Source organism: Bidens hawaiensis, unplaced genomic scaffold (genome assembly GCF_021521415.1).
Source record: "Bidens hawaiensis isolate Kalapana, Puna unplaced genomic scaffold, B.hawaiensis_p1.1 tig00027194_1, whole genome shotgun sequence".
NCBI classification, from domain to species: Eukaryota; Viridiplantae; Streptophyta; class Magnoliopsida; order Asterales; family Asteraceae; genus Bidens; species Bidens hawaiensis.
Window position 1 is genome coordinate 147,952 of NW_027494394.1, and position 11,448 is coordinate 159,399.

General features: G+C 32.7%; 2 protein-coding genes across 2 annotated transcripts; both read left to right on the forward strand.

Annotated features, from left to right (window-relative positions):
* The first annotated feature begins 1,749 nt into the window (after positions 1-1,749).
* On the forward strand, positions 1,750-4,027 carry LOC143574958 (small ribosomal subunit protein uS10y-like). Its single transcript, XM_077059446.1, has 4 exons — positions 1,750-1,890; positions 2,855-2,976; positions 3,075-3,188; positions 3,691-4,027. The coding sequence occupies exons 2-4, from the start codon at positions 2,865-2,867 to the stop codon at positions 3,831-3,833; spliced, it is 369 nt and encodes a 122-aa protein (XP_076915561.1). The 5' UTR covers positions 1,750-1,890; positions 2,855-2,864; the 3' UTR covers positions 3,834-4,027.
* Positions 4,028-8,049: 4,022 nt separating this feature from the next.
* LOC143574955 (uncharacterized) lies at positions 8,050-10,941 on the forward strand. The gene is made up of 5 exons (XM_077059444.1): positions 8,050-9,088; positions 9,356-9,537; positions 9,910-10,183; positions 10,540-10,799; positions 10,885-10,941. Exons 1-5 carry the CDS (start codon positions 8,050-8,052, stop codon positions 10,939-10,941), a joined length of 1,812 nt encoding a protein of 603 aa, XP_076915559.1.
* The last annotated feature ends 507 nt before the right edge of the window (positions 10,942-11,448 follow it).

The window sequence follows — 11,448 nt, forward strand, 5'->3', positions numbered from 1 at the left end:
GATTTTAGTTATTAACCAAATTATTTTAATCGAACCAAACCGAACCTTGCACTGTGAAAGTAACAAACAACCGTACAAATGCATATACGATTGCCATGTCCTGCATATATTATTAAATTATTATTAATATGTGTATTTTCATGCAATAGGTATGGCAAAAGTATGTAATGTCTCTTCGGTGGTCCTTTTTATTATATTTGGATAATTTTATATTAAAGTACCGAGTACGAATAAATGATTATATTCTAAATAATATAATATATATAAATGTAAGTTATATGTGGAGAATACCATTTCCAGATTAATCTATGATTCTATGGAATCAAATACTCTCTTAAGTCTTAACACCACCTAATATTGATCAGTGAGTTGGTTAATGATCTTTTGTTGTACTTAAGTTTGAGAAGTTTGGTAGTTTATAAATCATAATGTTATTAGTAATGGATTCAGTCTAAAGTTGAATATCTAAACATCTTTAGCTAGTTATAGACACTAGTAAATTGAAAAGACAAGCCTAGCAATAGAGTTAGAGAAATATGATGCTTTAGTGTGGGGGGGTAAAGTAACGAGTTTATTAATTAAATTTTATAAGGTCATGTATGATGAGCTTATTAATTAATTTTTATAAGGTCATGTGCATTTGTCTCAATTAAAAGTTAAAACACACGACCTCTCACTTAGAGATAATAATCTCTATTAAGTAAGCCAGTCTCATATTAACACTTATTAATAACCTTTAGTTTATATCATATTATTTTGGCTTTCAGCTTATATAAGAATTTAATTTATTTTATAATGATTTAGTTTTAAAATAAAAATTAGTTTTGAATTCCCTTTTTGTTGGTTTTATCACACGCCTGTAAAAATACAAAGGATAATTAAAACCAGACAATAAACTTAATAGAAAATTCTCAAAATAGTCCATTTATAGAATACGGTTCCAAGTTTGTCCCAACAAATTTAAGTTTCTAACTTTGTCCCTTTGGTATCTCGTCGTCGGCGACATGTTAGCGAACACCGACGATGTGTTAACATAACATAGGGTTGACAATGTATTATGTTGCTAACACAGGGTAGCAGCGATGCGTTAATGTTTTAAGCAGGGGTTCTACGATGCGTTAGTTGATAACGCATCGCTGCTACCCTATGTTAGCAACATAAACGCATCGTCAACCCTACGCTATGTTAGCAACATAAACGCATCGTCGGCGACTTGTTGACATAACATAGGGTTGACGATGCGTTAATGTTGCTAACATAGGGTAGCAGCGATGCGTTATCAACTAACGCATCGTGGAATCCCTGCTTTAAACATTAACGCATCGCTGCTACCCTATGTTAGTAACATAACGCATTGTCAACCCTATGTTATGTTAACACATCGTCGGTGTTCGCCAACATGTCGCCGACGACGAGACACCAAAGAGACAAATTTGGAAACTTAAATTTGAGGGGACAAACTTGGAACCACATTATATAAATGGGCCATTTTGGAGATTTAAACTTAAATACGTCTATATGGAAAACATGCTCTAGGTAAAAAGAGTTGTATTCGACACGACACGTTGTTTTATTAAAAACCGGGATAGTTAATGTATGGTCTAAAATTGTGTCGAATTTAGACAGGTTCCGGGGAACGAGACTACGAGCTGGTATACAAACTGGGTCGGGTGGTCGGCGGGCCCAAACCGGTTGTTTGTACGTCACTAATTACTAAAATACTTTAAAAACAGGAATTTAGAACCAGGCCCAAATACTTTACATGACTCTGGGCTTAGCTTCTGTAAATATCCAGGGTGGGTTATAAAATGAGCTAGGGTTTCAATTTCTGAACTTCTGCAAGTGTTAGAGACCACCGCCGCCGCCGGAATAATATTGTTATCTCAGCCGGTTAGTTTCAATTCCGCTTTGATTTTAACTTGTTCATCTGTTAATTATGTTAAACTCGATTGTATATTGTTCATACTTTGTGATATTATATAAATTAGGTTGTGTTAGTAGACATTGGTTATGTTTTTGGTGGATTTGAATCTGAATTGAATATCATTGCTGCTACAGTGTTTAATTCTTGTTTTTTAATTCAATTAGTAGTTTATTTGGAAATTAGGTCTATTTTGTAGGCACTTTAGTTTCATTTTAACCGATTATACCAAATTCTGTTTAGTTCTAGGGGTGTAAATGATTATTATTATTTTGTATTTTTAGAATTCATTAAATGAGCCTAAGCTCAGCTCGAGCTTGGCTATTGTAGTGGGAACTTAATATACACAAGGCTCGAAAGTACACGGCTTGAGCTTGATAACTAAACGGGCCGTATTTGAGGTTCGACTTTGAATAAGCTTGGCTTGTTTCGAGCGTATAGGATTGTTTACTCAGGTGTACGCGTGTTATAATCTCGAATCGAGATGAGCTTAAACAAGTCCGTGCACAAGCTTTTATTGAGGTTCATTTAATAACGGGTCTGAGCCCAAGCTTTGCATATCGAGCTCGAGCCTACACTAGGTTTTTGTTTTATATATATACTACGTATTATGTTTTTATAATAATATGTAAATATTTTTAAATTAATTATAAAGAATAAACAAGCAGAGCTTGAGCTTGAGTCCAGTTTAGTTGAAAGTTAAAATGAGCTGAGCTCAGGCCTGGCTTGTATACACTGCTACTTAGCTCTACAAACACCTGTGAAATTTGATAGATTTGAACATGAAACAGTTCCATAGCTACACTGATGTTTGTTTGTGCATGTACAATACAAATAAATAGACTGTTGCAACACATTATTATTTGTATAGAGCTTCAATAGTCTTTTGATCTTATGACACTTTGTGTCATTGATTAATACTGTGTTTATCAGAACCAAGAAGATGGCTTATGCAGCAATGAAGCCAACGAAGCCAGGGCTTGAAGAGACACAAGAACAGATCCACAAGATTAGGATTACTCTCTCATCCAAGAATGTTAAGAATCTTGAGAAAGGTATCAATTACTACACTAATCATAAAAATCACTTATGCAATGATTTGGTTTCATTTTCATTTTCATTTAATAATTTACGTTGATAATATTAACCATAGTGTGTGCTGATTTGGTTCGTGGGGCCAAGGACAAGAAGTTGAGGGTAAAGGGACCGGTTAGAATGCCAACCAAGGTTCTTAATATCACAACCAGGAAGTCTCCTTGTGGTGAAGGTATTAGTTTTTTATTGTTTGTTAAACTTTTTGGTAGACTAGAAACTATGATATTGAGGGTTAAACCCTAAACCAAGTTTAAATATATCATGACATTGCTTTGAATATTGTATCAGACACGCTTGACGATCTTTTTTTTTGGGTCATATTTGTCACTAAAATCTATAAATTTTCACCAAAACACAATTGTCATTTTAAGATTTGACATGAAATACTCTTACAAAAGTTTTATATAAACTAGAGTAGATTACATGTTTAGGGTTTTGTGGTTTAAACATTATGGGTTTCGTCTCCACCAACTTTTTTTTAGCTATTTGAACATGTCTACGGGTTTGACTTGAACTTGTCATGCTGTTAGCTTAAACCAAAACCCACTAATTGTTAGGTTCATGTAAGTGTTTGAAGCTCAAAACCCATAAATTTTGTTTTTTTAACAGTTTTACATTCTTTATACAACTAGTTCTTAGCTATCTTTGAACGTTGTTTTTCTGTTAATTTTTAGGAACAAACACTTGGGACAGATTCGAGCTTCGAGTGCACAAACGTGTTATTGATCTTTTCAGCTCACCGGATGTTGTGAAGCAAATTACCTCGATCACCATTGAACCCGGTGTTGAAGTTGAGGTCACCATTGCCGATTCTTAGACATTACTAGGTTCTATGATCGATGGGTAAGAATGTCTTTTGGTTGTGCAATAGTTTCATTTCATGTAGCGTTTAATATCTTTGCAATTTTGAAAGTATTTGACAAGAAGAAATTCAGAGTTGTGTTTATTTATATGTTTTGTATGTTTCACGACCTTTAATGCATTTTCATATCGTCTACTGTTGCAATTTTATCGATGACTTGTTTGATGATGAACCAGACTACAGCATGCCACTAAATAATTTATTAGTTTTGCTTCTGATGTGCGCTTAAGTTTTGTCAAACCATCAAAAGATTAATTACGTTTGTGTTTGTGGTTAGCAGTATCTTAATCGTTATGGGAGAGACCTTTTCTACACTTCTTGATGCCACTAGACTACAATTGTTTTTGTTTTAGTATAACAATTTGAGCTTTGTCATACTACCCGAGTATTATTATTATTATTATCATATTGTTGACATGAGTTTCTGAGCTCACAACTTCTAAATCCTGTGACTTACGATTTGTCGTTAGCAACATTTTTAATGTGATTTTGTTATTCGTTTCCGCTTTGTTCACATCTCTCAAGTCTCAACATTGCTTTACCATTATGTAGTTACTGCTAACTTGCCAACTAACTTGCGAGGGTCTGGTCAACATGTTCTGTTTTGAAAACATTGGTTTGTTAATCCCATATAAATAACATAACCTTTCTCCAAGGGTAGTTCATGTGCCTATTTAAATACTACACAAGGTTACATAAGTTTTTAGATGATGTTCAATTATGGTACATATGTTGATATCTACATGGGTTACATTTTCTCAAATGAGTATCCACATGACTAAACAAACGATAATGCGAGTAATAAGTTGGACTATACAATGGCTGAAAAATGTGTAAGGTGGTGTATGCACATGGTTTCGGTAATGACAAAAAGAATATTTGTGCTGATCTTTGATTAACGATCTTGACTAGTAATCTCTTGTTTTACATGTATTTTTGCTCTGGAAAATGTATAAGGGTATTGTACTCTTGAGCGGAGTCAATTGAGTCGTCGAAAAAAAATGTTATCCTTGATTTAGTACTTTACTTTTAAATCCACCTAACTTGTCTATTGCGGATTGAACTCTCTCAGTAACGGGAGGAAACAGCTATTACACAACCAAATAAAATTTGACCAAATGCCATTTTGGTTTAGAGGCTAGCGACTTAGGCGGGCTCTTTTACCAAACAAATTCGTGGGAATTATAACCAACCAGTTTTAATGAAAAACATATTTGTAAAAACAGTCAATAAAACTATATAGTTGTTTATAAAAAGGAAACAAACATGCATTAAGTTACTAGCAATACAAAAGTTTAACCGAGTAGTCATTGTATTGTAATAATAGGATCCAACCTTGAAGAGTAAAGCTAGAAAATGTACAAAATACCCTCACAAGCCTTTTAATTTGTATACCGTCTTAAGCACTCACCACTCTGCCTTAGAACTTTTGAATAAAGAAACCTCAACATTACCCCGTGCTTATCATTCAAACACTAACTGTATCCCAAGGATTTGGTATTTTAATAATGTTGTGACAAACTTAAAAGAAGAATTGCTTGCTAGGAGCTCGACCAATGCCCCTCATCGAGTTAGCCACTTCCATGACTCTTGCCACTTTGGTCCCTCTCTTGGCCTCACCTGTGGCTCGTCTTTCTTCTGCCTTTCTACGAGCTTTTGCTATGTCATCATGAATTTTCTCCATTACATGTGTACGCTCGGCCTCTAGTATCCTCTACATGATGCAAATTTATGTTACATCTTAATATTTAAAAGTACTATGAAAGTCTTTATGTTAGGTGCAGGACCGTTTTTGAGAATTTAAATACCTCGACCGAGCCAAAATAAAAGGTCCGTAGGGCTTCACGAAACTTTTTTATTCTCTAACGTACATGGATAAAAATTTTATCTATCGATTTATTATAGGCATAAACCATTCTTAGCGTGTAATATCTCATAAACCATTGCAAATAACCTTATTTTTAACACCAAAAAACATATATATGTAATATGTATAAAAAGTATATGCCCCCGAAACTTATATGCCCCGGCTGATGGTGCGGCTCGGAGGGCCCATGATTAGGTGATTAATCTTTAAAACATCATATGAACTTTAGATGATCTAAGAAAACTTGACTATGTGAAGTTTCATGACCATTTTAATTTTTAATTCTATTTGGGGAAGCATGTTCAAATCATGAAAGAAATAATGCAAATTGATTAGTAGCCATTTAATATATCACCTAACAGTTTATTTGGTGTTTTGATTATAATCACTCACTTTTTTTTTTCAAACTATAAACACTCAAGTTTTTAGGATTACTTGATGGTTAGTGACATAGACAATTTTATATAATGGTAATCAAGTTTTAAAATTGTTTCAATTAGGTCACTTAAATTTAAAAAGTATTTTATTTAAGTTATTCAACTTTATATTTTATTTAAATTATATGTTTTAACATGTTTTTTTAGCTTTTTCTTGTATCACATAGAAATTCTTTTTTTTTTATGTTGACATGAATTTAATTTTTTATTTTTAAATATTTATATAATAATCATTTTTTTAAAATATAACTACATGTATTGTAAATCCTAACCCCTACATCTTCTCCTCCATTGCTTTCTTAACGCACAAAAAATTCGGCTAGTCTCGATTTGAAGATTTAGTGACCTAATTTGAGGAAAATTTGCATGAGTGACCTAATTTGAATATTTTTAAAACTTGATTACTATTCTATGAAATATTCCATTATAAGAAATATGCAACTTCGTATCTATTAAGTGATTATTTGTTTAAAATTTAACATGAAGCATGAATTTATTTTAAATAAAAATGTCACTAAATAATATAATTACATTAGTAATCACATATTATAAGTTTATAAAAAAAGAAATTCACGGTATAAAATAAATCTAAGAGCATTCCCAACCGATTTTCCAAATTATGTGAGAGGGTTCTCTATTTTTTAAAGATGGTTAAAAGTGATTGTGAGAGGATGAGAGAAAATGTTACTATTTATGGTTAAATTTGGAGGAGCACATTGTTCACATCTATAATTTTTTTAATATTTTTGAAAGTGGTTGTTAGTGAAGGAGACAGAAAATATAATGATAAAAGTATAAAGATATTATTTAATTGAAAACGAGAGAGAAAAAATGATGTTTTTAGTATACTTGTAGAGATGGATAATGAAGAATGGATTGAGAATGCCCTGATTAATTCAACTTACTATATACAGACTAATTAATACATTCATATCACTTCCGTACTACACCCCTCAAAAGTCAAGAGTAGAACCAGATCCTCATCTGAAACCTTGTTAATATATATATATATATATATATATATATATATATATTGTATCAGTTTTATATCCATCCTTTATTAATTTTCTTTTTCATTAGTTCAATTTTCTTATATTGGTTCATATATTTTTTGTTTGAGAATAAATATGCTGGTTGCTGGGCCTAGTGGTTGGAAGCTGGTTTGGGCTTGGAGCTTGGATGAACGAGCTTTTTTGGATGGGCTGCTATTTGTACCAGTTTAAAAGAAAAGAAAGACGGTTCAAGTTTTATGCAATATTATTTTTTTTTTCTCAAAAACACCAAGTTCTCTCTTAGGGTTTCACTGTGTTGGTGAAATTCAGTATTGTTCATCTGTTGATTTGAGTTCTTGTTTGTGATAATCTCAATCGCAGTTAGTTGTAATTGTTCTTGGTTCTGTTCTTCAGTTGTTTGATAAAGATTGGTCTGTTAGGGTTTGTATCGATTTATCAAATTTATAGAAGATTACGTTTGAGTTCTTGACATGGTATCAGAGCAGATGAAGCTCTGATCTACCATTCTTCCGCGTTTATTCTCTGGTTGATGTGTTTAGGGTTTCCAATTTGAAACCCTAGGTTTGTTCGGCAATTGACGATCTGTTTGAAAGGCTGTTTAGTTCGGGTTATTAGTCTGATTCGCGGCAAATTGGGAGTTGAGGATCATCTAGTTTCTTCTAATACTCTTGCTTATACCTTTGTGAGATCGTTCCTTCCTTTTTAATTTTTTTGTCTTTCTTTTTCTCTTTGATAATTTTAGGTTTTATTTTTGTTTTTTTTTGCAATAGGCCTTTGTTGTTGCTGGACTAGTCGGGCCAGTTTATGTGCTTATACTTGTGTGATATTCACACTTGATTTTCTTGATTGTTACTATGGGTGATACTGAAACGCCTGTTAGTAAGTTAGAGGCTAGTGATCCGTTGTATTTGCATGCAAGTGACTCTAACACATTAACTATTGTGAATATAAAACTGAAAGGGACAGAAAATTACACTGTATGGGCTAATGCTATGTTTCTCGCTTTGCAAGTTAAAAATAAAGTTGATTTTATTGACGATTCTTGTAAAAGATCACTTGATAACGAAGTTCTTGGGAAACAATGGGATAGATGTAATTCTGTGGTTCTGTCTTGGATTCTTAATTCTGTGTCTGATGAACTATACTTAGGACAAGTTTTTTCTAGGAAAGCTTTAGATGTTTGGCAAGATTTAAAAGAAACTTATGATAAAGTGGATGGGTCTGTGGTGTTTGGCCTTTATCAAAAAATGAATTCTCTTAATCAAAATGGTTCTTCTGTGTCTGAATATTATCATAAACTTAATACTATGCGGAAACAATTTGATGCTATGGTTCAACTCCCGTCATGTAGTTGCAATGCATCAGAAAATATTAATGATTTTAACCAGTTAATAAAACTTATGCAATTCTTAATGGGCTTAGATGATGTGTACCAATCTGTTAGAACTTCTTTGTTAACTAGGGATCCTCTACCTACTATTAAAACTGTTGTCTCAATTGTGTCTAGGGAAGAGTCCCATAGAAACTCTAGTGGGACTTCTAAGGCACAAACTCAAAATATGGGGTTCGTGTCTAAGTCAAGTCAATCTTTTGACACTAAGAAAAAATTCAACAGAGGGCCCAACCCTAACCTTAAATGCACACATTGCAATAAGATTGGGCACACTGTTGAAAGGTGTTTTGAGATTGTTGGATACCCACAAGGTCCTAGACCAAGGGGCCAGTCTTTTAATCAAGGATCTAAGTCTGTGGTTTCAAATAATGCCGTGCAAGGTAAAAATGATCAGTCCACTTCTAGCTCTGGAGCTACAATAACTTCTGAGCAAGTTACAAAACTTCTTAGTCTCTTGAATGAAAAGCAAGGAGATAGTGCTCCTACTTCTCATATAGGAGGTAAGAGTCAAGGATCTTTTTCTGCTAGTATTTTTAGTCCTAAGATGTTTTGTTTTGCTAGTAGTTTTCCTTTTTTAACCAATAATGAATGGATAGTAGATTCAGGTGCAAACCAACATATGGTAAAAAATGATGAAAATATTTTTGATCAAATTGATATTTATGAATTTAATGTAACTGTTAAACACCCAAATGGGTCTAATGCCATAGTTACTAAAATAGGAAATATAAAATTAAGTGACTCTATTATTTTAAATGATGTTTTAGTTGTTCCTGAATATCAAGTAAATCTACTATCTGTTCATAGACTTGCTAAGGATAACAAAGTCAAAGTTATTTTTGATGAAAATAATTGCTATCTCCAGGATTTACTCACAAGAAAAGTCCTGGTGACTGGTAGTCAGTTAGATGGTCTATACTTCTGTAGTGGTGTCACTAGCTCTCTAAAGGTGTATATGAATAGTCATGATATGATTAATTTGTGGCATGCTAGGTTAAGTCATCCTGCTGATAATGCTTAAAATGTTTTACAAACTAAGTTAAATTTTTATTTTCAAAAAAATTATCATCCCTGTGAGGTTTGTCATTTGGCTAAACAACACAGGGAAAAATTTCCTTTAAGTGACCACAAATCAAAATTTATAGGTGATCTTATACATATTGATGTGTGGGGTCCCTATAAGGTTAAAAGCAAAGAGGGTTACAAGTATTTTTTAACGGTTGTTGATGATTATGCTAGAGTTGTTTGGATTTTTTTGATGAAAAACAAGGATGAAGTTTTTTATAATATTGAAAGTTTTTTTAAACTTATTAAAAATCAGTTTAGTCAGAATATTAAGGTTGTTAGGAGTGATAATGGCACTGAGTTTGTCAATAACCAAACTAAGAATTTCTTTAAAGATAATGGTGTTTTGCATCAAACTTCTTGCACATATTCTCCACAACAAAATGGGGTTGTGGAGAGAAAACATAGACATCTTTTAAATGTTGCCAGGTCTTTACCTTTTCAAGGAGGTATTCCTCTTTCTTTCTGGTCCGAGTGTGTCCTAACTGCTGCATATCTTATTAACAGGACTCCATCTTCCGTGTTAGAAGGTAAAACCCCCTACGAATGTTTTTTTGGTTTTAAACCCTCATTATCACATTTAAGGACTTTTGGATGTTTATGTTTTGGTACTGTTTTAACCGTGTCACATAAGTTTGAAAAAAGAGCTGAAAAATGTGTTTTCTTAGGATACTCATATCAAAAAAAGGGTTATAAATTGTGGTGTTTAGACACTAAACAAATTATATTTTCTAGAGATGTTAAATTTTTATGAAAATATATTTCCTTTTAAAGATAATATATCATTAAAAGTCTTTGATTCTAACATCGATGCTTCTGTTAATAACTTGAATTTTTTTTAATCTTTATGATAATGATATTTCCAAAGTGTCCTTAAATGAATTAGGTCCCGGTGATGAAATGAGGGTAACAAATGATCACTCTAGCGAGGATCAGCCACCTAGTAGCAACTCTAGGACTGTTAATGATCCAACTGGATCACATAATGCTAGTTCTGTTGATGGCTCTAGTGAGGTAGATCAGCCTAGCGTTGAAAATGAAAATAATAATAATTCTGAGGGCACCTCAAATCAGATACCTCTTAGAAGGTCAACTAGAAATCATGCTTTACCAAAAAAATTGAATGATTTTGTTATAGAAGGGAAAGTAAAATATGGATTTGAGAAAGTGGTTAACTATTCAAACTTGTCAGTTGAAAACTTGTCTTTTGTGTCTAGTTTAAACAAAACAGTTGAACCTAAATACTATCAGGAGGCTGCAACTGATCCAAACTGGATTAGTGCTATGAATGATGAAATGAGTGCTTTGTATAGAAATAATACTTGGATTCTTGTTGACTTACCCAAAGATAGAAAAGCTATTGGGTGTAAATGGGTATACAAAATTAAGTATAAAGCAAATGGTGAAATTGATAGGTATAAGGCAATGTTAGTCGCTAAGGGATATAGTCAAAGAGAAGGTATTGATTTTGATGAGACATTCTCTCCGGTTGTTAAGATGGTAACTGTTAGATGTGTGATTAGTTTGGCCTCTGTTTCAGTTAGATATTAACAACGCTTTTTTATATGGTGATTGCATGAAGATGTTTATATGAAACTACATGAGGGTTATTTTTCTAAGAATGATACACGTGTTTGCAAACTTATAAAATATTTATATGGTTTAAAGCAAGCCCCTAGAATGTGGAATGCTAACCTTGTTAGTGCATTGTTAAGTATGGGTTTTGTTCAGTCTACATGTGATTATTCCTTGTTTATTAAATATGATAATTATGTGTTTATTGTATTATTAGTTT